The sequence below is a fragment of the Anolis sagrei genome, chromosome 2 (assembly GCF_037176765.1).
Source record: "Anolis sagrei isolate rAnoSag1 chromosome 2, rAnoSag1.mat, whole genome shotgun sequence".
In the NCBI taxonomy this organism is placed as follows: Eukaryota; Metazoa; Chordata; class Lepidosauria; order Squamata; family Dactyloidae; genus Anolis; species Anolis sagrei.
The window spans coordinates 182,633,175-182,659,864 of NC_090022.1; the positions used below are offsets into that span (position 1 = coordinate 182,633,175).

A 26,690-nucleotide genomic window follows, 5' to 3' on the forward strand; every position below is an offset into this window, starting at 1 on the left:
TAGGGTGTAGGTAAATTATTCAAAAGTCGTCGATATGACATCCTTTTTCTATCTTGGGTTGCATCCTAACCAAAAAATAAAGTTGATGTTGATGATGATGATTATTTTTATTATCAACTGTAATTGCATTCCTTAAATTAGCAATTACATTAGGATTGTTTTACAGATGATTTCTGGTTTCTCTTGCCAGTGTACTTTGGGAAATCTGTTGCCCTTCAGTGTAAGAGGTAGCCTGCTCAAGATAATTTAATCCTAATCAAAAGATGCTTGTGCCTGCATCAGATATTAAACTGATCCCTCTCATGTTCATGGGAGACTCTTTTCATCTTGAGCTTTCCTATTAAGTTCAAGTCAACATTTGAAGACCATTGTTTATATCTTTCCTGGGTTAATATCTCCGGTTGACACTTGAAGCCAGTAGAGAATGCTTGATATGTTTGATCTTGTAAAGCTTATGTAAGGACTGTCACGTTTCTCCATTTTTCTGCTTTATGCCAGATGACCTTTATATTTTTCACATACAGGGCTCTGTTGATTTGTTCCAGTTTTCATTGTTTGATGTATTCCAAAACTTGCCCACCTACCAATGAGTCGTTCAGTCTGCAGTCTCTATCATGAGACTGAATTTAATTATAAACCTCCAGACCACAAGAATGATTCTTGTTCGTTTGCTTTTCTGTTTCCTTCCACCTCCTACTACTTGTTATAAAGAATGCTAGATAATTAGGAGAAATTGGAACTTTTCTGTGGCATTTTGATAGACCCTAATAAGGCATTGCTGAACTAGATTTTGTCCCTTCATGGTCAAGTCCAACCATTTATATTCTGTGACCTTCAAAAGGAAAAGAGTGGGCAATTTCCATGGATCCAGGGGACATTACTCCTCAACCCAAGGATTTAATCTCTAATTCTGGCAAAATTTTAAAAGGATAATTTCTCGCCAATACTTATCTTGCTCACAAGTAAGGTAAAGGTAAAGGTAGTCCACTGACATTAAGTCCAGTCATGTCTGACTCTGGGGTGTGTAGTTTTATGAAAATCGTGTGCCTTTCTGAAATGAAAAATATCACTTCAAAGGCCAACGTGCCAGGAAGGTTGCATGCCACCAAATTTCAATTGTGGCAGGGGACCCTTGTGAGCCACAAAATAAATAGTGGATATAGTCAGTCTGCAGGTATGTGGTTTCAAGCTCAGGTTTGTAAACTTTTGGCTTGTTACTGTCCTGTCCTGACTTATATATTTTTAAAAAGTGAATTGAGCTTGTCAGCTGTTGATTAAAAAAACAAAAACGGGAAGTCATAGGCAGAGCTGAAAATGGAAATAGCCACTGATCAAACAATAAGCTTTTCAGATGAATCAAGTGTCCTGCTTGATCTCTGAGTTAAGCAGCCAGCTGTTCTGGGACAGTGAATGGTTTTCTGGGCAGTGAGGGGACTGCACTCCTTGCTCATTTGTGCTCTGTAGGAAAATGGAAGCAACTTGCTCTCTTATTGGTTCTGGTTTTGAGCCAGAAGAAGATTTCTTTTTAATATGGTCACTTCCTACAAAAAGAGCTCACTCCGGGATTTAAGAGAACCCAGAGTGGCCTAAAATATGACAAAATTGTCCCCCCTCCATCATGATGAAACATAGTTTGGATCCTGGCAGGGCACATGCAAGCCTTTTTCCACTATGTTATCAGTAGGCCTGCATACCAGTTGCATCTGTTTTTATTTGGGATATAAACAAGAATTCCTGGTTCCTTTTTTCTTACTACTGTGGATGTTTATGACATGCAACCTTTGCAAGGACCCCCCTTCCTATTCTATATCTTATGTCATATTTTGAATTTCTATTTTACTTACAGGAGAAATAAATTACTGAGCCCAGAGGATTCTGGATCAGTGCATTTACTCGGGACACTGCAAATACAACCATCCAATCTCAGTCTTGAGCTCTCCCTTTTTCTGTGCCCCTCGAACCTAGGCAGTTCTTTTGCCATTGAAATTTTTGTTACTACCTAAAAATGTCAGCAGAGGGAGCTTTACGATGGATATTAAATAACAAAATTTCATAATCCATTTTAAGAGATGCCATTCCATTGCTGAAAGCCAAGCAAAAATGATATTTAATGGAAAACAAAAAAAGGACAAAACTGGAGCAAATATATTTCCTATTAGTATTGGTTTGTTAACTTCTGGCGTGTATAAAGAGAAGTAAGAGTTGATGTAAAGTGTCCTTGCTACTTGGCCAAAACAGCAAAAATATCTTCTTCTTTTTTTCATCTCCTTCATTCTGACAGAAAATATTTAAACAATTTCCCAGACCGATAGGCGCAAGTGTTACTATACAATCCCGGGAGTTACACAACGCACATATAGCAATTATTTGGGTTTGTTAATGGGCATAATTTGGTTTTTAGAAACCCCAAATTCAGCGTTGATTGTGCTGATACACTTTCTGTGGATGATAATGAATTTCTGATGGGCTGGAAGGAGAAGTAGTTCTCATGCAACTATTATTTTTATATCTGGGACACATCCTTAGAACAACTTGGAATGGGAGTATTTTAGTTTGGGATAGCAATCAAAGCAAACTGCTTGACTTCACTATGGCAGAGGTGGCAAAGGTGTCTTTTTGGCCTTCAGAACTAGATCCTTTGCTTGAGAGTACAGCAATTTCTGGGGCCAGATGATTCTGTCCAGCTAAAAACCCATTGAATATTCAGGCTGCTATTCTACTTTAGAGCTTAACTGGAACCATTTCCTATCCCTGAAGAGTGTTTTCAGTGCCAGGGATCTTATTCATTCTACACAAATACAAGCGCTATGATTCCACCTGATCTGCTAAATTGGCATTTTGCAGTTTAGCAGGCATTGTATTCTGTTCCTTATATTCAGAGTCACTTTGGGGAGACTGGAGGTCCGTGTACTCGCTACTTCATGTAGCAGCTGTAATAACACACAGGTCCAGGGTGTTGTGTGCTTTGGCCTTACTTCAAGGACATCTTTCTCCGCTTTGTCCAGAAGCTCAACAGAAGCAACACAATGCAAAGCAGTTAATGAATCATTACAGAGGTGGGAAGCATGTGGCCTGCAAGGTTGTATTACACTGCAGTTCCTATCAACCTTTATTATCAGAGTGGCGAGGTCCCTAGAGGCAACACATATCCCTGACACAAAATAAAACAAACCTTTCTGTGAAGCAGCCTAGGGACATGTCAAGTTATATTCTCTGAACACCCTCTCTTAACTCTCATTTCCTGCAACTTGGGTTGCATTTATTATCTCAATACATGCCATCACTGTGAGGACTGTGCAGTATAGCCCACTTTAATTTTGCCTTTGTCTAGGCTTCCGGTTTTCCTGCTATGACTGCCAAGGGTTGCTGAGTATCCTCATGTAGATGTTCAGATGGACAGTAGTCATGTGTTCCTTCCATTGGTCCTTTTTATTCAAGCCACCACTTAAGTTCTAATCATACGCCTCTGAGACTGCAAATGCTTAGAAAGATCTCATGAAATGTACCCAACACCAAAAGCGCACTGTTTTCAGCTAAAGTGTGCTGTCACATCTTTTGGACAAGATGCACCCAATATCCAAAAGTACATGGTCTTTCCGCTAGAAAGTGCTTTCACATCTTTTGGAGAAGATGCATCAAAGTCCCTGGAATGGGAGTGAGCAGGTTTCCAAGATATACAAATGAAATCTGACCAATCGTACCATTGCGACCACCTAACCAGCCTCCAACTTAGACACCTGTGACCTTCTAGAGGTCTCCCCCATTTCTCCCAATTGTCCAGGATAAAAGAGCATCTGATTGAAAGTTCAGATTCTAATTTCCAGCAAGTTCTAGCTTGGCTGTGTCACTCTGTCAAAGACAGGCATCTCCAGAGGTCTCGTGTCAACCACAACAATGTCTTCTCCAATGGCCTCTATACATTTCTCCACTGTCTTCAAGATGATGTGTAACCTCCTGTCCAGTGCCAAAAGGTGTGGCTCTGTGAGTACTGGTGTCAGGCGGTCCCGCATCAGGGACTCCCGCATGATATCACTGAGCTTGTACTCTGGCTGAGCTAAGAGCTGCAGCCGTAATAATGTCGTCTTCTTTATTCTGGAGGAGGGAAAAGAAAAGAAGAGATTTCAAAGAAGTTATCTCGCCCAAAGAGCTTTTCTTTGTGCTAGAGCTGCACAGAGATGATTACGGATTCCTATGGCCAATGCTTAATTTTTAATAACAGGTGTTGGGGCTTAAACCTGCTGAGCGTCTCCTTCTCATTCCAGATGTTTGGGAACTAGTTGTGAGCCCATTAACAAGTGAAAAGAACATTTGGCATACAGAGAAGGGTTGCAGCTCAGCTGTGAAAGGCGTGCTTTGCAATGTGGCTGGGCTCAAATTCAGTTCTTTATTATTTCCATATTAAAGCAGAGCTTATAATATTGCTGCCTGAAATCTCAGGGAGAGGCTTCCAGGGAACAGAAAATGTTCAGTGAAATAAACCCATGGTCTGGCTTCATGTGTTTCAAAAATCTTTTTGTACAGTGCAATCTGGGCAGTATTCATCCTTTTTTGGAAAGAGACATTTTAAATCCGGTGCAGCCATTTGTTATTTTATTTTATTTTATTTTAAGTGTTTATGTATTGCTTTCAGCCTACAAGGGTTCCCTATGCCTTTTTCTTCTTCTCAGTGTTACACTTTTTTGCAAGGTTTCTTTCTCTTTCCAATGGTCAGGGTTTCTATCAGTCAAATATGATCTTCTCTTTGGAATAAGCTATGAAGAACTACAGGAAACTACAGGAAAGGAGATTCCACTTGAACATTAGGGAGAACTTCCTAACTATTAGAGCTGTTCAGCAGTGGAACTCTCTGCCCCGGAGTCTGGTGGAGGCTCCTTCTTTGGAGGCTTTTAAGCAGAGGCTGGAAGGCCACCTGTCAGGGGTGCTTTGAATGTGATTTCTCTGTTGGTAGGGGGTTGGACTGGATGGCCCACAAGATCTCTTCCAACTCTAGGACTCTATGATTCTAAGAGCTGAGACAAAGTCCTTGTCCCCTGTAATCTCAATATGTCTAGCTTTCCTTTCTTGAAACTTACACAAACCTTTGGTCTTGCTCTGACCATCCTCATATCACTCTCTGTTTTCCTCAGTAATTCTTTTTTTGTTTTCTTTTGGCACTTAACACCTTTGGTCATTCTCAAGTTAGTGACAGATGTTTGATTTTGAGATTACTCTTTAGACCACGGGTCCTCAAACTAAGGCCCGGGGGTTCGGATACGGCCCTCCAAGGTCATTTACCCGGCCCTCACTCAGGGTCAACCTAAGTCTGAAACGACTTGAAAGCACACAACAACAACAACAATAACAATTCTGGGTTGTTGTAGGTTTTTTCAGGCTATATGGCCATGGTCTAGAGGCATTCTCTCCTGACGTTTTGCCTGCATGTATGGCAGTCATCCTCAGAGGCTCCCTTGTAGGCTGAGGTCTATTGGAACTAGGAAAGTGGGTTTATATATCTGTGGAATGACCAGGGTGAGACAAAGGACTCTTGTCTGCTGGAGCTAGGTGTGAATGTTTCAACTGATCACCTTGATTAGCATATAATGGTCTGACAGAGCCTGGGGCAAACTTTTGTTGAGAGGTGATTAGATGTCCTTGTTTTTATTTGAGAACACAGAAATGCTGGACCACTCTCACAACCACCATGTCAGACTACACAGAGAAGCCATTGAAATACACAAGCATGTGGACAATTTCAACAGAAAGGAAGAAACCATAAAAATGAACAAAATCTGGCTACCAGTATTAAAAAACTTTAAAATTACAACAGCACAACAACAGAGAGGAAACAAACAAGGAGATCTAATCACCTCTTAACAAAAGTTTGCCCCAGGCTCTGTCAGACCATTATATGCTAATCAAGGTGGTCAGTTGAAACATTCACACCTAGCTCCAGCAGACAAGAGTCCTTTGTCTCACCCTGGTCATTCCACAGATATATAAACCCACTTTCCTAGTTCCAACAGACCTCACTACCTCTGAGGATGCTTGCCATAGATGCAGGCGAAATGTCAGGAGAGAATGCCTCTAGACCATGGCCATATAGCCCGAAAAAACCTACAACAACCCAGTGATTCCGGCTATGAAAGCCTTCGACAATGCAATAATAATCCTATCTCAAAAGCAGATCCACACTTCTCATTGAAATACTAATAAGTTTGTATTTGTTAAAATTGTCTTTTATTTTAATTATTGTATTGTTTTAAAGTGTTTCTTGCACTACAAATAAGATATGTGCATTGTGCATAGGAATTTATTCTTTTTTTTTTCAAATTATAATCCGGCCCTCCAACAGTTTAAGGGACTGAGACCTGGCCCTCTGTTTAAAATGTTTGAGGACCCCTGGTTTAGACAATCAAATGTTCAGGATATACAGTAAGATATGCCATAATTGTGTAACCCACATTTGTGATTTCACTTATCTATGCCTAGAGAAAATGGTATTCCTCAAATTTTGCTATGTCCTCCAGGTGATTCTATGGCAGGTTTGCCATAGAATTTCAACACCCAGAATCCCTGATCATTAGACAATCTGGATATGGCTTATGGGAATTGGAGGCCCAAACATCTGGAGGGCCACAGGTTGTGCAGACCTATTCTATGGTATGCTTCTCCTGGAAGTTACTGGAAAACCTAGCAAATTCCTATAGAATCTCTTTTATGTGCTGGGACTGGAGATAAGCTGATTTGGTATTTGGTCCAGATGGAAATGTATTACCTATGGATACTTACTATAAGTTACTGAAAAAGCAGCCATCACATATTCTTAAAAGAGTGGTCTAAGAAAGTTTAGGAACTACTTGAAATATATACACTCCAAATCATTTTACTAGGGAACGATTCATATTTCAAAATGTCAATTCTTTTAACAACAAATAGAATTAAATTAGTGTGTTTTTTCCTCTGGAGTCTTGAATCCTATTTTGTTTACTGTACAATTTGGCTGCATCCATTTCTTACTCCTGCACAGGCATTGCTGCTCCCTTATGTAAGGACAAAAAATTGGAATACACTTAAGTAAAACACTGTTATTGCTTCATTTTCCCCCTGCAGATGTGTCCTGGCTTTAAAAATATATAACAACAAGCTAAGCCTTGGCTGTCTTTACATTCTGATCCAGTAATTGGTTATGCATGCGGGCAGCGTATTAAGACAGAGTCTTTTTCCTGGATATCTGAGATTGCTAATACCTTCCAATGGTGTGTTTGCCACATGGATATATATATATATACATATATATTAGGCCTGTTTGATCAAGAAAAAATTTGTTTCTAAAATCGATTTGTAATTGGGGTGTTTTTTTGTTTCGATATTTAAAATATTTACAAAACTTTTCAAAAAAATGTTTTGTTATTTACGAAATTTCGTTAATATTTACAAAACATTTTGTAAGTGTGAATGTTGCAGTAATGGTCACCTTGATTAGCATTGAATGGCTTTCATTTCTCCCACCCTGGACATTCCATAGATATTAGATAACTCCATTTGCCTAGTTTCCAACAGACCTCTGAGGATGCCTGCCATAGATGTGGGCAAAATGTCAGGAGAGAATGCTTCTGGAACATGGTCATACATACAGCCCTGAAAACTCACACAACCGGCCTCCGCGCGCCATCCGGCTCCGGCTCCTGCGCCCTCCTCCTCCTCCTCCTCCTCCTGACACTTCCTGCAACACAGCTGGGAGGAGGAGGAGGAGGAGGAGGGCGCAGGAGCCGGATGGCGCGCGGAGGCCGGTTGTAAGGGTGAGCGCGCGCTCCTGCGCCCTCCTCCTCCTCCTCCTCCTCCCAGCTGTGTTGCAGGAAGTGTCAGGAGGAGGAGGAGGAGGGCGCAGGAGCGCGCGCTCACCCTTACAACCGGCCTCCGCGCGCCATCCGGCTGCGGCTCCTGCGCCCTCCTTCTCCTCCTCCTCCTCCTGACACTTCCTGCAACACAGCTGGGAGGAGGAGGAGGGCGCAGGAGCCGGATGGCGCGCGGAGGCCGGTTGTAAGGGTGAGCGCGCGCTCCTGCGCCCTCCTCCTCCTCCTCCTCCTCCCAGCTGTGTTGCAGGAAGTGTCAGGAGGAGGAGGAGGAGGAGGAGGACGCAGGAGCGCGCGCTCACCCTTACAACCGGCCTCCGCGCGCCATCCGGCTGCGGCTCCTGCGCCCTCCTCCTCCTCCTCCTCCTCCTCCTGACACTTCCTGCAACACAGCTGGGAGGAGGAGGAGGAGGGCGCAGGAGCCGGATGGCGCGGAGGCCGGTTGTAAGGGTGAGCGCGCGTGCGCCATCCAATCGGCTCCTGCCACGGTGCACTGCTGGGGTGCTTGGGAGCGCCGGATTGGCTCCCAGGCACCAGCAGCAGCACTCAGTCAGCACAGCAGCCTCCATCCCATTAACGACACGAGCTGAAGCTCGTAAAATATATGGGGCTGCTGTTTCGATATTTTTAAACCCTTCCGGGTTTGAAAATGTGTTTTGAAATCGCTTCGGATATGGTAAAAATAACGATTTAATTACGAAATAACGAATTAACGAACGAAATCGCACAGGCCTAATATATATACACACACAATATATTATATTATTAGCATAGTACAATATTATATATTGCTATACTATTATATTGTAATATGATTAGTAATATTACATGTAACATAAAATATATAATTATAATATCATTATTATTGGTATTATATTGTATTACATTATAATATTATAAATATTATATGTATATACAATATATTATATTATAATATCATATTATTATTGGTATTATATTATATTACATTATAATATTATAAATATTATATGTATATACAATATATTATTTTACCCCCGCCACGCGTTGCTGTGGCCCAGTCTGTGTATATGTGTTTTATGTGTGTGTATGTGTGTAATGTGTATATATGTGTGTTTGCATATATATATATATATATATATATATATATATATATATAGTTTTCCACATGCGTTGTAATCAGGGGCGGTTCAACCCATTACGCAAAGTAAGAATTTGCAGTATAGTTGATTTTGCCCAGGGGCGCTCTTTAGGCGCTCTTGGGGGAAAATAGACCTTGACATATGCAAGTTGTAGTTACTGAGATGTATAGTTCACCTACAATCAAAGAGCATTCTGAAGTCTACCAATGATGGAATTGAACCAAATATGGCACACAGAACTCGCATGACAAACAGAAAATATATATATCAGTGATTGGTTTGGGGGGGGGGGGGCAAAATACCGTTTGCTTACCGTTGAAAATTACCTAGGACCGCTGGTTGTAATGTATTTTTTTTAACTTTTTAAGTCTCTTTTGCTGTGTTTTTCAGTGTTTTTATGAGTGATGGTCACTTGTTAGCCTGATATATGTATTGTGTTCAAATTTGGTGTCAATTCATCCCATGGTTTTTGAGTTATGTTAATCCCACAAGCGGACATAAATTTTTTATTTATATAGATTAGCATAGCACAGGAGTCAAGGTGGAACTTTCCCCTGGCAGTTAATTAATTAATAAATTACATTAATTGAAGCAATAAAAATAATAAATGATAATAGAGTAAAATAATGGAAATAATAGAGTAAAATAATTACTGTAATAATAATAAAGTAAAATAATAAATGCAATAATAACAATAATAAATAGAGTAAATCTTTTGCTGGAGAAAACATGGCAGGTGCCAGGTTTTGTTAGCCACAAAAACCTGTCTGAGCCACAGGGGCTGGCAATGGGGAAAAGAAAAAAGGAAGGAGGATGGCTTCCCAAACAAAAGGGTTGGGAAGAGAGGAATTAATCTCGGAAAGCGAAATGTACGATATTTATCACAAACAGCCCTATGCACCTCCTTGGAGGCTTTCTTTGGAAGTACAAAAGGAGGACATCAACCCCTGCCTATATTCCTCATACATCATTAGTGTGACTCCCTTTGCCTCTGTTCAAATAGGAATAAAACAAATGGCCGATTTGTGTTATTAATGCTTGATGCTGCTGCGGGCCAGATCCTCCCTGCAGTTGATATACGGATTTAGTAAAAGTTGGTGGCTGCGAGGAGGTGGTTATTTCAGGCTCGTCATGAGCCAATCTGAAATCATGCAGGCTCATGTGATTTATTGGCAACCCTGTAATTATCAACTTGAAGTCCTGAAAGGTGTGAATAATAGCTTTTGAAATCTGACCTGGAGGCTCAATATAGCTGTACCGCCAGGGATGATCTTATTGGCATCAGGCAGCCCAGGAAGGCAGAGGGAAGAAGGTGGAAATGGGTTGATGAAAAAAACCCAGAAGGTGAATAACCCTTTGCCACAGCTCTTTAAATGCCTTGATTCCTGATTTATGCCCATTCATAAAAGAGTAGCTTGGAGAGAATTCTGGCAGCAAAATTTATGACCAGCACTTTAATGGTTGAAGGGGGCACATATGTAATAGATGGGATTCGGGCTCTTTTAGACCCTTGCGATACCAATCAAATCTGAATGTTCTTGACAGGAATCAAAAGAAATGCTTCAGTTTCCATGAGAGATGACAAACGGCAGCTCTGAAGGTGAAAGGCTGGCTGCCTAGTAGTTAAGACTGTGAAATTTGCATGCAACTGTAATTTCAGGCAAGCCTGCTCTGCAAATAATTCAGAGAAACTGATCTCTTTTGTCAGATCTGCTGAATGCTTTTAAGAAAATGGTCCAAACACTCAACTTTGAAAGAGCAGCTGGTGACAGTGGGGTGATCTCAGAGATGTGCATTTCCTCACAATCATCGCTTGGATATTTCCCCACCATACTCTTCACCTTCTGAAATTGGGATGGGCACAGGGCAGGAAAAAGATTCAGGACCTAGGTACACATTGCCGCCAATGTGATGTGACAGCAAAAAAAGCCAATGGGATTTTGGCCTGAATCAATAGGAGCATAGTGTCTAGATCTAGGGAAGTCATGCTACCTCTCTATTCTGCTTTGGTTAGACCACACCTGGAATATTGTGTCCAATTCTGGGCACCCCAATTGAAGAGAGATATTGACAATCTGGGATGTGTCCAGAGGAGGGCAACTAAAATGATCAAGGGTCTGGAGAACAAGCCCTATGAGAAGCGGCTTAAGGAGCTGGGCATGTTTAGCCTGAAGAAGAGAAGGATGAGAGGAGATATGATAGCCATGTTGTGCTGGTACGGCTGTACCAGGAGCTCCAACTTTATTTGCTTTGTATTAAATGTTTGTTTGCTTGCAGTCCAGGGTTTCAGAGGTTCTGCAGAAAGGTGGCTTCCTTTGGTTGCAGTCATAAGGCAAGTCACCTGTCCATCATCATTAAGTTTTGGTTCCGCCCCTTGCTCAGGGCAATTGGGAAGGGAAGGGAGGCATTTTTTAGTTAGTCTCAGCAAGGAAAGCTAACGTACAGGACGTGTGCAAGCTTCCCCTGTATAAAAGCTTCAACCCTTAAGACCTTCCGAGGGAGAACAGTCTTAAGAGTCTCCAAAGATTTCCAGGAAAACAGCCCTAAAGACCAAAGAACTCCAGCTGGAGAACATCTAAGCCTTTACTGGTAGGTCCACTCAGCGTTCGAGAAGCAGTTCAACCCGGTAGCAGAGCCCACATCAGTAAGGGTTAGATTACAGTCAGCCTGGGAGAAGTTAAAAAGGGGACTTTCCTTTAAAGTAAAGAAGAAGTTATTGAAGACAGTTGCCTGTCCTTCGTGGGCAAGTTTAGGAAGCTACCAGTTGCTTAAAAGCCTGGAATTATTTGTTTAACTTTCTGAAGACAAGAGAAGTTTCTGTTTGATTGTTCATTAATAAAAGACTTTGTTGTACTTCACAAGCCATCTAAAGACTATTTGTGGTGGAGAGCCTCTGAGAACTTCTCCTTGGGCCCCCTGGCTTCCCGCTGGGCAAAGGTTGCACATCCTGTTCTAAAGGAAATTCTTTACAGGCCCAGCGCGCGACAGAACTCATGTATAAATATGTGAGAGGAAGCCACAGGGAGGAGGGAACAAGCTTGTTTACTGCTTCCATGGAGATTAGGACACGGAACAATGGCTTCAAACTACAAGAAAGGATATTCCATCTGAACATGAGGAAGAACTTCCTGACTGTGAGAGCCGTTCAGCAGTGGAACTCTCTGCCCTGGAGTGTGGTGGAGGCTTCTTCTTTGGAAGCTTTCAAACAGAGGCTGGATGGGCATCTGTCAGGGGGGATTTGAATGCAATATTTTTGCTTCTTGGCAGGGGGTTGGACTGGATGGCCCATGAGGTCTCTTCCAACTCTATGATTCTATGATCCTATGAAATGTTAGCTAGGGAAGTGCTAAGAGATAATGGGTACTGTAAAAATACACTCTTTTTTCATTTCCTAGAATCCCTTATTGAACTAAAATGGATACATTTGGAAGATAAGAGGAGATGAGCAGGATCTTTGACAGATGCCAAAACAAATTGGGCCTTGAGGGTCCAGCCGGCCGATGATGTCTCGCTCAATCACCATCAGCTTAATCAAGTCCTTGCCTGCTTGTTTTCTATGCCCAGGGAGCTAGCTTTTATTAAGAACAAAATAAAACTTTACACATTTAATTAAAATAATTTGGAATGACAAGTACTTACATGCAACACTGTTCCAGCGGAGCCAAGATGGAGATCTCATCATGGGAGTGCCTCCCAAATCTGTGAGAGCAACAGGTACATGTATTAAAGAAGAAATATTGGGAAAGTATTCCAAACAAGCAGAGAAAATGGGGGTGGGGATGCGAAATCAGCTGAAGGAAGTGCTCAACAGAAGAAGGTAGTCAATAAGATGTAAATCTGTTATATATGACTTGATCCTATTTGACTTTGTGCCCCAAAAGAGCAGATTGGAAAAGAACCATCACACTGAAGGGAAGGTATTTTTATCTCTTTTTCTGATAATTTCCCACGCAACCAATCCAGACTTGACTGCGCCATAGGGTAGAGAAAGAGATGTGTAGATCTAAAAACCAGACCACACCTCCAGCCCAACCTAGAAGTCAGTAGTCAATCTGCTGCAGGAGGAAATGGTGGCTGGAAGTTGCAGGAAGTTCTGAGTCAACCAACCCAATCTATTAAACCTCATGCCACTTAGCCTACTATCTTCAGTCCCAGACAATTCCCTGGTGTCTTAAAACTGGGTTGAACAACTTCCTGATGTCTGGAACATGCAGTGGAATCCAGCCCCATAGATTGGGGGAAGAAGTTCATTATTGGTACCATTGATACTGTCAGTAACTGTACTGCTGAAACCTGAAACCAAATAGGGTAACTCTTTATACTTCAGGAATATTGGCATATCCTCCTGAAACATAGAGCCCTGTAGATTGCCAGAGCAGAGGATCTCCTTCCTACCTAAGTAGTGTGCTTTTACTAGTAGCAGCTGCCACTAAAAATGTTGGTGTGTTTATTTATTTGTTTATCGTGTCAGTATCAACCAGACAATTGAATTACATTTTTAACAGATTTTTAACAAACAGATAAAACAGAGTTTGCAAGCTTGGTAGTTGGTTAAATGTCCTTTGACCAGTAGCTGGCCACTTGGAGTAGCTCTGGTATTACTATAAGAAGGTCCTCCATTGTACATGTGGCAGGGCTAAGGTTGCATTGCAGTAGATGGTCTGTAGTTTGCTCTTCTCCACGCTCACATGTCGTGGATTCCACTTTGTAGCCCCATTTCTTGAGGTTGGCTTTTCATCTCGTGGTGCCAGAGCGCAGTCTGTTCAGCGCCTTCCAAGTCGCCCAGTTTTCTGTGTGACCAGGGGGGAGTCTCTCATTTGGTATCAGCCATTGATTGAGGTTCTGGGTTTGAGCCTGCCACTTTTGGACTCTCGCTTGCTGAGGTGTTCTAGCGGGTGTCTCTGTAGATTTTAGAAAACGATTTCTTGATTTAAGTCGTTGACGTGCTGGCTGATACCCAAACAGGGGATGAGCTGGAGATGTCTCTGCCTTGGTCCTTTCACTATTGGCTGCTACTTCCCGGCGGATGTCAGGTGGTGCAATACCGGCTAAACAGTGTAATTTCACCAGTGGTGTAGGGCGCAGATACCCCGTGATAAGGCGGCATGTCTCATTAAGAGCCACATCCACTGTTTTAGTGTGGTGTCTTTATGTCAAGTGTTACCTGATATAAAAGAAAAGCTCTCTGGAATTTGTGTGACTTTCCGGACCTCAAAGGACTTAACTAAGGGAACATCCAGACATTGCCTAAAACGTGTGAGTGCCCACGTTTTTTATGCCCTGTCCAAATGAAGCCTCAGGTAAAAAATGCAATCTTTCAGGACAAAGCAAGAAAACCTCACTTTTTCCCAGAGTAATTTGACAGCTAGAAAGACCCGGGTCTTTCTAGTTGTGGGAGCTGTCAGGATTGCCCCTTCAGAAGTCCTAGGATGTCTGAGAGGGAAGTCAATAATAGCCCTCATGTTTTCTGGGTTCCATGAATCTGGAATATCTGAGAGGGCTCTAACCTTCTCCAAACTCCCCAGAAAAGCCTTAAAAAAGAAAATAACTTACCCGACCACCATTACTGCGCTGCCAGAGTTGTCCTGGTGCATAGATATAGTGCACCAAGAGAAGGAGGAGGAAAATTGACCTATCCTCCCTTCTCCTGCCGTGACATTTCTACACACTGGAAAGCTCCAGCAGCATGGTAATAATGGCTGGGTATTTACCTCCACCATAATTTTCTTTTTAAAAGGCTTTTTTGGGGAGGTTTTTTTTGTGTCTGGGTGCCCTGCTGGAAAGTCCCCCTTGCAGGAAAGCATGGGGTTTCTGGAATATGTGTGGACTCCAATGCGGACCCAATCGGGTTTTAATTGTGCTCGCATTACAGTCCTGTCTGGAACTGCCCAAAGTGGCGATCTATAAAAGATGCTCCAGATTGGACTGCCTTTCTCTATAAATTGTTGAAAAGCAACTCCCACACACTCTCTAAGTCAGGTCAGAATTCCTAGGCTGGAGCTGGGCTTGACCAAGCTCCAATCTTCTCGTTAAACATTCACCACCCCAAACTCCACTTCCTCTGTTCAGGAGAATGTACATTCTTGTCTAAAGAGCAATACCAATGTGTATGTCATGTCTGAAAGTGGTGCAGGTATGCAATTAACAGGGAGAAAATTACACAGTCCCCCAGTGCTGCAGTCCTCCGAACCCCATCTAAGGATCCCTGTGCATGCCTTCAAATGAAATTAAAAAAAAGAAATTGGAATCTCCAACAATTCTGTTCATTTGGCCACTGGACACATTTTAATGGAAAGCACAGGAGAACATAAGGCCAACCATCAAATTACTTCAATATTTTTCATTAATGGAAAATTCATAATGATGAGTTTACTCTATTACTCGAGAGACTGCCTGCTTTTTATTGGCCTTTGTGTCAAGGGAAAGTATTTGTTTGCATGTTCATTTTTTCTGCTCATTGGGCAAAACAAAAATATAGTTGTTTGTCATCACTGGTAGAAGTGTTGCTTCAGAATCAGCGGGTTGTCACGAAGAATTCTTCCAATGAATATGTGGTTTTTAAAAGGCTGCTGTGAAACACTAATCCTGCTCTTGGAAAGAAAATGACATGTCTGAATTTTGGCTTGCTTAAAAATATTATTACTGTAAGTGTGATCTTCCATGTCTATGGCAATAACTTTCAAACATATACAGCCATCTCTGCATCAATGTTGGTGCAACAGAATTTCCTTCCCCTAATCACTAGCCTTAGGCCTGATCCTACCTCTAGGACAGTGTTTCTCAACCTCTCTTAATGCCACGACCCTTCAATACAGTTCCTCATGTTGTTGTGACCCCCAACTATAACATTATTTTAGTTGCTACTTCATAACTGTAATTTTGCTAATGTTATGAATCATAATGTAAATATCTGATATGCAGGATGTATTTTCATTCACTAGACTAAATTTGGCACAAATACCTGATACGCCCAGATTTTAATATTGGTGGGGTTCGGAGGGTTGGGGGGGTTGATGTTGTCATTTGAGAGTTTTAGTTGCTGGGATTGATAGTTCACCTACCATCAAAGAGCATTCTGAATTCCACCAACAATGGAATTGAACCAAACTTGGCACACAGAACTCCCATGATCAACAGAAAATATTGAAAGGGTTTGGTGGGCATTGACCTTGAGTTTGGGAGTTGTAGTTCACCTACATCCAGAGATCATTATGGCGTCAAACAATGATGGATCTGGACCAAACTTGGCACGAATACTCAATATGCCCAAATGTGAATACTGGTGGAGTTTGGAGAAACTAGAGCTTGACATTCGGGAGTTGTAGTTGCTGGGATTTATAGTTCACCTCCAATCAAAGAGCATTCTGAACCCCACCTACAATAGAATTGGGTAAAACTTCTCACACAGAGCCCACATGACCAACAGAAAATATTGTGTTTTCTGGTGGTCTTTGGCGACCCCTCTTACACCCCCTGGCGACCCCTCCAGTGGTCCCAACCCCCAGGTTGAGAAGCGCTGCCCTAGGAGCTTTGCATTCCCTAGAAAGGTTTTTGAGGGACATTGAGGGCTGCAATAGGAAGAGGAACCCCCTTCCTCCCCAATTTTGACTGAGAAGCTGCCGTAGCTGGAGATGTATCCGGCTAGCTCCTGGCTTTTGCCATTAAATATACAGAAGACTTCTCACTGTGAAATCAATAGAATGTCAAGATCAACCCCCACCCCCTTTTTTGGTATACGTGAGGCTGAATTTACACTACAAACATAACAGTTAGACTGGCTTTTCTTGTCTACATACTGCTTCTCGGGGAATTCTGAGCAAATTTATTGGTAACTAAATCCTTGGCATCTAGTCACTTCCAAAGCCCATCAACAACCTTAGGATCCTCAGTTTTCCTGGTGATAACTCTAAAATTGGTCATTACAATACTCCATAATGCCCTACTAAAATGCATGGGATTCCAGGAGGACATAGAAACTCATATAATTTGTTATAATTTGTTATCCTTTAATTTGCATGAGAACATCCTGCGACTATTTCCTGAAAGAAAACCACCCATTCTTTCTTTAAATCTTCTACCTTACCCTCTTGCATTGTCCAAGTGGAGCAAAAAGCCATCATCTCCAAACTTGGTGAACATCTCATAATGATGACGGTCCATATTGCCTTATTAAAGAGAGAAAGAAACTTGATGAGCAATCCCTGGAATTAATCTAAGTTGACTGACTATTTTGTGCAGACATAACATTCAGGATATATCAGTGTGGTCATGGCAATTTTTATCCCAAGGAACAACATGCCTATGGTGACAAATACCACATCCAATGAAAGAAATATTTAAAAGGCTCACAGTATCCCTTCTTTAAGCTTCCAAAATGACAATTACTATATACCAAGAGATTCTTCATTAGTTCAGGCTATAAAGACAGACAGGCACTTACAACAGAGCCAATAGCTACTAATGTAAGTAGCCAAGCGTGTACATCAACAACCTTTCCAAAACTATGTCAATTTGGGGGTTGTAGTATATCTATTTTCTGTATGTTGCTTTATTTCTTATTTAGTGAATTCAAACATCATAGAGAAGAATAACACCCTTAGAAGATATTACGAAACAGGAAAACAACCCGGGAGATTTTGTTGTGTTACTGTTCCTGACATTATGTATTGATGAAGAACCTTTTACAACATAGAAATTGTTACTTTGGAAACGGAAATCTCATTATATTCTAAAAACATTGACAAGCAACTTTGCATGAGGCCATGAACTAATGAAGGATCTCCTGGTATATAGTAATTGACTTCATGGGTGCCTATTAATTAGCAAGTTGTTTACCTATGCGTTAGTTCAGGCAATGTAGCATTCAAGTGAGAATCTAGCCTGAGTTCTCTGGTTTTTGTTTCAAGTTAAGCCTTGGTTTTGGATTTAAGTATCCTGGAAGTTTTCACTGTTGTTGTTTTTGCATTCCTGGTCAAGTTTTACTAAGTATATCTTTTGCTTGTGGACTTATGCTGTACTTGTGATTTTTTGGCTATTTCTGGACTGTGTTAGCTTGGGATCTGCATGGGACATTTGGATAACTGTTTGGTTATCACCTATTACTAATCCTTTTTTGCCTTACACATCTTTATTCCTGATTTTTCATATATTTTAAGGTGTTTTTACAATAAACCATTTGCTTATACTTTGGACTCCTGTGTGGCATTGTTATCATAGGTGTATTCAGGAATGGGGTGCAACAGTTGGTCAGGATAGTCATATTTCTTATCACTTGGTCCATCATGTACTGATGTCATGTTTATTTATTTACTTTATTTATATACCGCTTTTCTCAGCCCTCAGGCGACTCAAAGCGGTGAACAACATCAATACAAAACATCACAAGACAAGTATAAGGCAATTAAAAACAATTGTAACATAAATAATTAAACATCCGTATAACAATCATTAGCGCCTCAACAGTAAAATCAGAATCCAGTCTCATCATCCATTATTCCATATTCCTATGTTTAATTACACTGTTTAATCAAATGCTTGTTCGAACAGCTAGGTCTTCACTTTCCTCCGAAACGCCAGCAGGGAGGGGGCCAATCTGATATCTGCAGGCAGGGCATTCCACAGCCGAGGGGCCACCACTGAGAAGGCCCTGTCTCTCGTCCCCGCCAAGCGCGCCTGTGATGCAGGCGCGACAGAGAGCAGGGCCTCCCCAGATGACCTTAGTGTCCTAGCCGGTTCATAGGAGGAGATGCATTTGGAGAGGTAAGTAGGGCCAGAACCGTTGAGTCTTACAGCACATGCCAGACTCTTAGCTTACTTGTAGTGTATATTGGGAAGGCACTTGCGTTTTGGAGGTGATATGCAGCTGCTGTGCCCATTCTGAATTACTCTTCTGGTTACAAAGCAAATGATGGTTCTGCCCTATCTAGTTCATGCATTAGGTCTTACTGTTGTATACTACACCAGGGAAGGGAAACATGTGGTCTTCCAAATATTGCTGGACTGTAACTCAGTCCTCCTAACAGTTGGTTATGTTGGGTCTGGCTCGTAGTAGCTTCACTCTAACACCTCCAATATTGTTGGCTGTAACATTTTTTCCAAACCTATTGCCACCCAGGTATGCCAGACACAGATCTATAAGGGATTCCCAAGCTAGCTGAATTCCACATAATAAGGGACCTTTTCAGCTTTAGGGGCAGCATGTCAGATCAATAATATTAGCAAATAGCTCTCAATCAAATCAACAAGATTATCTGTTTCTGCTTACCTATTAAAAAGTCAAAGATTGCCATGTCAATGATATTGAGTAGCCGGTTGCCACTGCTGTAAGGATAAATCTCCTTCACTGTATTGCAATAAAGGGGATTCACTTCCCACCTGCAGAAAAGGATTGAAACTTAGATCCAGTGTTTTGCGTGTTATTACACTTTTCAAAAAATGGGCAGTGAGGTCTACATTCATTAAGAAAAGTCCATGATACAGATGTTTATAAGCAGATACCACTTTTCTTTGACAACAGTGCTCAAGAGGTAATGTGGTGAAGTATTTTAAGCATTGGACTACTACTCTGGAGACCAAAGTTCATGTTTATGCTTGGCCATGAAAACCCACTGGGCAAGTTGCACTCTCTCCAATCCAGAAACCCTTGTGATATAGTTGTCTAAAGTCATCATAAAGTCAGAAAGGATTTGAAGGCACACGAACCACACGAACAACATGTACTGTCTCCAATGGATTCAGATCTCAAAATGACTCACTCTACAGCAGTGTTTCTCATCTGGGGTCCCCAGATGTTTTTGGCCTTCAACTCCCAGAAATCCTAACAGCTGGTAAACTGGCTGGGATTTCTGGGAGTTGTAGGCCAAAAACATCTGGGGACCCCAGGTTGAGAACCACTGCTCTACAGGCAGGACAATTGTATACCTCCCTGCTACTTGTAGATACTAATTCAGCTACAACCTAAAATGTTGCAAAGTTTTGTGCCGCAGCATACAAAATCTCTCAGGGATGACTGGTCCCAAAAGTTAACTGTGTTTCCAGTAATCATCTTCGTTGATTATATAATTTGCTGATAGACCTGTGCATTGTATGTTCTTGCCCTGTTTCCCTTTCCGCTCCCTCACCCCCTATTGTGCTTCAGTATTTATATTTACATTTTAACTGTACTAAATGTACCAAGTTCGAATGAAAATGTGACTTTTAGTTCTTGTGCTGGTCTATGACCGAAATAAATGATGTGACATATAAGCTGGCAAAAAACTGAATGTTTCTACCCAAGTGAGTGTGAAGAGCCACCTCTAATTTGGTATCTGTTCATCACACTGCATTAAGTCTTAAATCAAGAAATAGCTTTCTAAGATCTACAGAGACACTCGCTGGAACACCTCAGCAAGCGAGAGTCCAAAAGTGGAAGGCTTAAACCCAGAACCTCAATCAATGGCTGATACCAAATGAGAGACTCCCTCCTGGGCACACAGAAAACTGGGCGACTTGGAAGGCGCTGAACAGACTGCGCTCTGGCACCATGAGATGCAGAGCCAACTTTAAGGAATGGGGCTACAAAGTGGAATCCACGACATGCGAGTATGGAGAAGAGCAAACCACAGATCACCTATTACACTGCAGTCTGAGCCCTGCTACATGCACAATGGAGGACCTTCTTACAGCAACACCAAAGGCACTCAAAGTGGCCAGATACTGGGCAAAAGACATTTAATCAAGTACCAAGCTTGCAAACTTTGTGTTTTGTTTGTTTGTTTGCTAAAAATGCAATACAACTGGTTGGCTTGCTCCTGACACAATAAATAAATAAATAAAACACACTGCATGTGAAAACGTTGTCCCCCCCCCCCCCCAACCACCACATAATAGTCTTCATACTTCGTTTGCCTCCATTTTATAACAAATGGCTTTATTGGCCTGCAGGGTTTGGAAAGTGGCTCTTTTTCTTCGTTTTGGCAGAATAACTGTCAAATCCACCACCAGTATGTATAACTGGTTCACAAAGAATCAAAATAGAGAAAAGTGGGCATAAACAGAAAGGTCAAGCATTACATTAGTCTGTAAACACACATGACTGAATGCCACAAGCATTCAAGTGGGGTGGGGAGTCAGAAATCCTGGGGCTGCACCCAAAGAAGCTTTTCAAATCCTGTCTTGGTCACTTGGAGAACAAAGAGCCCAGCAAGACCTTGACTTCTTGGCCCGCCATATCTGTATTTGTTTAACCTTTGGATTCTTTCCTGGCCTCCATTTGGCAGGTACATTACAGGCTAATGTCTGCTGCATGTTTAACTTGCGACAGGAGCAAGTTGTTGTAGGTTTTTTCGGGCTATATGGCCATGGTCTAGAGGCATTCTCTCCTGACGTTTTGCCTGCATCTATGGCAAGCATCCTCAGAGGTAGTGAGGTCTGTTGGAACTAGGAAAAAGGGTTTATATATCTGTAGAATGACCAGGGTGAGACAAAGGACCCTTGTCTGCTGGAGCTAGGTGTGAATGTTTCAACTGACCAATGACATATAACGGCCTGACAGTGCCTAGAGCAAACTTTTGTTGAGAGGTGATTAGATGTCCCACCAAGCAAAAGACAAGAGGGATCCTCTCACTTCTGCAGGAGTCTACCTTGTACCATGCAGCTGTGGACAAGTCTACATAGGTACCACTAAACACAGCGCTCAAACACGAATCAAGGAACATGAAAGGCACTGCAGACTACTTCAACCAGAGAAATCAGCCATAGCAGAGCACCTGATGAACCAACCTGGACACAGCATGTTATTTGAGAACACAGAAATGCTGGACCACTCTCACAACCACCATGTCAGACTACACAGAGAAGCCACTGAAATACACAAGCATGTGGACAATTTCAACAGAAAGGAGGAAACCATGAAAATGAACAAAATCTGGCTACCATTATTAAAAAACTCTAAAATTGCAACAGCACAACAATAGAGAAGAAACAAACAAGGACATCTAATCACCTCTCAACAAAAGTTTGCTGCAGGCACTGTCAGGCCATTATATGCTAATCAAGGTGGTCAGTTGAAACATTCACACCTAGCTCCAGCAGACAAGAGTCCTTTGTCTCACCTTGGTCATTCCACAGATATATAAACCCTTTTTCCTAGTTCCAACAGACCTCACTACCTCTGAGGATGCTTGCCATAGATTCAGGCGAAACGTCAGGAGAGAATGCCTCTAGATCATGGCCATATAGCCTGAAAAAACCTACAACAACCCAGTGATTCCAGCCATGAAAGCCTTCGACAATATATTCCCTAATCTACTTCATGTCTTGGTCTACAACTTCCATAATCTCCAGCTGGTCATTCTGGTTAAGGATCATGGCAACTGCAATCCAATATTTTAGAAAGACACATAGTTGGGCAAGTCGGGGCTATACTAGTCTTTCCCTGGCCTGGTGATCATTGCTTTGTTCAGACAGTGCAAAGCCACTGAATAAATTGTTGACTGAGTGAGTCAACTTTTCTGTAAATCCCATTGGTTCAATAGGTGCACTTTAATTAGAATGACCAGCAGGACTCAAGCCCGAAAGGCATCTACAAAGGCATACTCTGTTTTGTTCCATTTATGGTAACCATCATGTTTTCCGAATCCATTCCAGTTGATTTTAACTGGACTATGTCCATGAAGTTCTTTGAAATAAAGTACCTTGTTTTGCTCTGCCCATGTCAAGCTGTTTCCCAAATGTTTCGCAGAAGGAACAGGGTTGATGAGCTTAACTCTCTCTAGACCAGGGAAAGCAACGTGCTGGACTTCCCAACCCTCAAGTCCTCAGAACTATTAAAAAAAATAATTTTGGTGAATTTTGAAATTTCATCTCAAAATCCACCAAACTGGCTTGAAGCCAGACACAAATCTGGCTGTTTACTCTGTCCCCAATCTTCCAAATGACAGCAATGCCCTCAAATAAGTCAAAATTGTGTCCTGAAGTAATACAACATTGCTTTCATTGTGCCAAAATGCAGGCATTGGAGAGGGAAATTAGCCTTGCCTTGTCTTGCTCTGGTATTTGATACAACCCCTTATTTTCCCCAACAGCACATATGATGTGTTGTTGAAGGTTTTCATGGCTGGAATCACTGGGTTGCTGTGCGTTTTCTCGGCTGTATGGCTATGTTCCAGAAGCATTCTCTCGTGATGTTTTGTCAACATCTATGGTAGGCATCCATGGGGTTATGGGGTCTGTTGGAAACTAGGCAAGTGGGGTTTATGTATTTGTGGAATGCCCAAGGTGGGAGAAAGAACTCTTGTCTGCTTGAGGCAAATGAGAATGTTGCAATTGGCCACCTTGATTAGTATTTAATGGTCTTGCAACTCCAAAGCCTGGCTGTTTGCTGCCTGGGGGATCCTTTGTTGGGAGGTGTTAGCTGGCTCTAGAATCATAGAATCATAGAGTTGGAAGAGACCTCATGGGCCATCCAGTCCAACCCCGGCCAATAAGCAGGAATATTGCATTCAAAGCACCCCTGACAGATGGCCATCCAGCCTCTGTTTAAAAGCTTCCAAAAAAGGAGCCTCCACCACACTCCGGGGCAGAGAGTTCCACTGCTGAATGGCTCTCACAGTCAGGAAGTTCTTCCTCATGTTCAGATGGAATCTCCTTTCTTGTAGTTTGAAGCCATTGTTCTGTATTCTAGTCTCCAAGGAAGCAGAAAACAAGCTTGCTCCCTCCTCCTTGTGACTTCCTCTCATATATATATACATGGCTATCATATCTCCTCTCAGCCTTCTCTTCTTCAGGCTAAACATGCCCAGCTCTTTAAGCCGCTCCTCATAGGGCTTGTTCTCCAGACCCTTGATCATTTTAGTCGCCCTCCTCTGGACACATTCCAGCTTGTCAATATCTCTCTTGAATTGTAGTGCCCAGAATTGGACACAATATTCCAGGTGTGGTCTAACCAGAGCAGAATAGAGGGGTAGCATGACTTCCCTGGACCTAGACACTATGCTCCTATTGATGCAGGCCAAAATCCCATTGGATTTTTTTTGCCGCCACATGACATTGCTGGCTCATGTTTAACTTGCTGACTACGGGGACTCCAAGATCTTTTTCACACGTACTGCTCTCGAGCCAGGCGTCCCCCATTCGGTATCTTTGCATCTTGTTTTTTCTGCCTAAGTGGAGTATCTTTCATTTGTCCCTGTTGAACTTCATATTGTTAGTTTTGGCCCATCTCTCTAATCTGTCAAGATCTTTTTGAATCCTGCTCCTGTCTTCTGGAGTATTGACTTACCCTCCCAATTTAATGTCATCTGCAAACTTGATGATCATGCCTTCTAGCCCTTCATCTAAGTCATTAATAAAGATGTTGAACAGGACCGGGTCCAGGACGGAACTCTGCAGCATTCCACTTGTCACTTCTTTCCAGGATGAAGAGGAAGCATTGGTGAGCACCCTCTGGGTTCATCCATTTAACCAATTACAGATCCATGATTGATTCTTGTCTGTAATTCCCGTTTCTTGAGTGTTGCTCTTTATTTACTGTCCTGATTTTAGAGTTTTTAAATATTAACAGAGAAGTCATTGAAATCCACTAGCATGTGAACAATTTCAACAGAAAGGAGAAAAAAAATGAAAATGAACAAAATCTGGCTACTCTAAACTCTAAAATCAGCACAGTAAATAAAGAACAACACTAAAAAAGGAGATTTCCAGACAAGAATCAACCTGGGCCAGCTAACACCGCCAAACAAAGGATTCCCCCAGGCAGCAATCAGATAGGCTTTGTAGCTGCAATGCCATTAAATGTTAATCAAGGTGGCCAATTGCAACATTCACACTTGCCTCAAGCAGACAAGAATTGTTTCCTCCATCCTGGACATTTCACAGATATATAAACCCCACTTGCCTAGTTTCGAACAGACCCCCATCACCTCTGTGGATACCTGCCATTGATGTGGGTGAAACTTCAGGAGAGAATGCTTCTGGAAAATGGCCATACAGCCCAGAAAACTCACAGCAACCCAGCACATATGACAATTGTACTGACTGGGATTAATGGGATTTTTTTTACAACCTATCTGGAAGATTGAGCATATAATAAAACAAAGTAAACTTCAGCAGACTAAACCCAATAACCTGAATCTTGGTTAGTCCATAATTAGAAAAGGCCAGTTGATTCGACTGTTGAACGATGAGACCAAGCATACATTTTGTGTGGATCTGGTATAACAACAGTGTTTTTGGTATTGTGTTTAACAGGGATTTATTGTCAGTTAAATGTACAACTTATCAATACCACCAGATTTTGAAGAACCACCGGGCACAATAAACCCCAAAGAGCAAACATATCTAAAGTGCTGTGTATGGAAGCGATAGTAGTCATAGGCAAAGAGAGAGGTCCATTTACCCACTTACTCCTCTTTTCCAGCAAAAGTGTAGGATCGTATCCACGGGTTGGGGATGGAGAGTCGGGGTGCCAAATTGAGGGAAGGCAGGAAAACAGAGAGGGATCCTTCCAGTAGGTGAGGGTTCCCACACACAGCATATTCCGTCTTGCACATGTAAGGGCACTTGGCAAAGAAACAGACATTGCTGGCTATGGAGAGAGCAGGACGCATGAGTGACATGGCGTTTAGAACAGTGTCCTATTACTATAACAGCAAAGAATCAGATGTCTACAACCTTGATAAAACCCCCTCGATTTCCTTTTTCTTCAAAGGGATAGATTTCCCGGTTTTAGGATTGTAAAGGGACAAAATCTAATCTTATGTTGTATTTTGAATATCCACTTACTCACAATCATTATAATGGCAACAGGCAGGCCCGTAGCCAAGATTTTGATTGGGGGGGGGGGGGCTGAGTTTGATCTGGGGGCTGAGTTTGATGGGGGGGGGCTGAGTTTGATCTGGGGGGACTGAGTTTGATCCTGGGGGGGGGGTGAGTTTGATTTGGGGGAGCTGAGTTTGATTTGGGGGGGCTGAGTTTGATTTGGGGGGGCTGAGTTTGATCTGGGGGGACTGAGTTTGATTTGGGGGGGCTGAGTTTGATTTGGGGGGGCTGAGTTTGATTTGGGGGGACTGAGTTTGATTTGGGGGGGGCTGAGTTTGATTTGGGGGGCTGAGTTTGATTTGGGGGGCTGAGTTTGATTTGGGGGGGCTGGGTTTGATTTGGGGGGGCTGGGTTTGATTTGGGGGGGCTGAGTTTGATTTGGGGGCTGAGTTTGATTTGGGGGCTGAGTTTGATTGGGGGGGCTGAGTTTGATTTGGGGGGGCTGAGTTTGATTTGGGGGGGGTGAGTTTGATCTGGGGAGGCTGTTTGATTTGGGGGGGGTGAGTTTGATCTGGGGAGGGCTGAGTTTGATTTGGGGGGGCTGAGTTTCATCTGGGGGGGCCTGAGTTTGATTTGGGGGGGGGCTGAGTTTGATTTGGGGGGGTGAGTTTGATCTGGGGAGGCTGAGTTTGATCTGGGGGGGGGGCTGAGTTTGATCAGGGGAGGGCTGAATTTGATCTAGGGGGGCTTTATCCCAATACCCTCATGCTTATGGGATATATTGAGCATGGAGATCAGATCATGATATGAATAAACATAACAGTTTGAATAAAATACCAGTAAGGTCTTCTTGTGGACCACCCTGAGAATTTCAGGGGGGGACTGAAGTCCCTCAAGCCCCCCCCCCCCCCCCCCCGAGCTATGGGCCTGGCAACCGGGAACCTACAACTCTCCTGTTGCAATACCTCCATTAGGTGATGCCTTGTCTTTAGGCACAATT

General features: G+C 42.4%; 1 protein-coding gene across 1 annotated transcript in view; it reads right to left on the reverse strand.

The window, feature by feature from the left end:
• Window positions 1–3,410: 3,410 nt before the first annotated feature.
• FAM20A (FAM20A golgi associated secretory pathway pseudokinase) overlaps window positions 3,411–26,690 on the reverse strand; it is an 85,940-nt gene continuing 62,660 nt past the window's right edge. The window contains exons 7-11 of the mRNA XM_060763038.2: window positions 25,337–25,517; window positions 19,218–19,327; window positions 17,037–17,118; window positions 12,593–12,652; window positions 3,411–4,092 (exon numbers count right to left, since the gene is read on the reverse strand). Coding sequence (XP_060619021.2) covers window positions 3,831–4,092; window positions 12,593–12,652; window positions 17,037–17,118; window positions 19,218–19,327; window positions 25,337–25,517 — 695 coding nt within the window. The 3' untranslated portion in view covers window positions 3,411–3,830. The remainder of the gene's footprint in view (window positions 4,093–12,592; window positions 12,653–17,036; window positions 17,119–19,217; window positions 19,328–25,336; window positions 25,518–26,690) is intronic.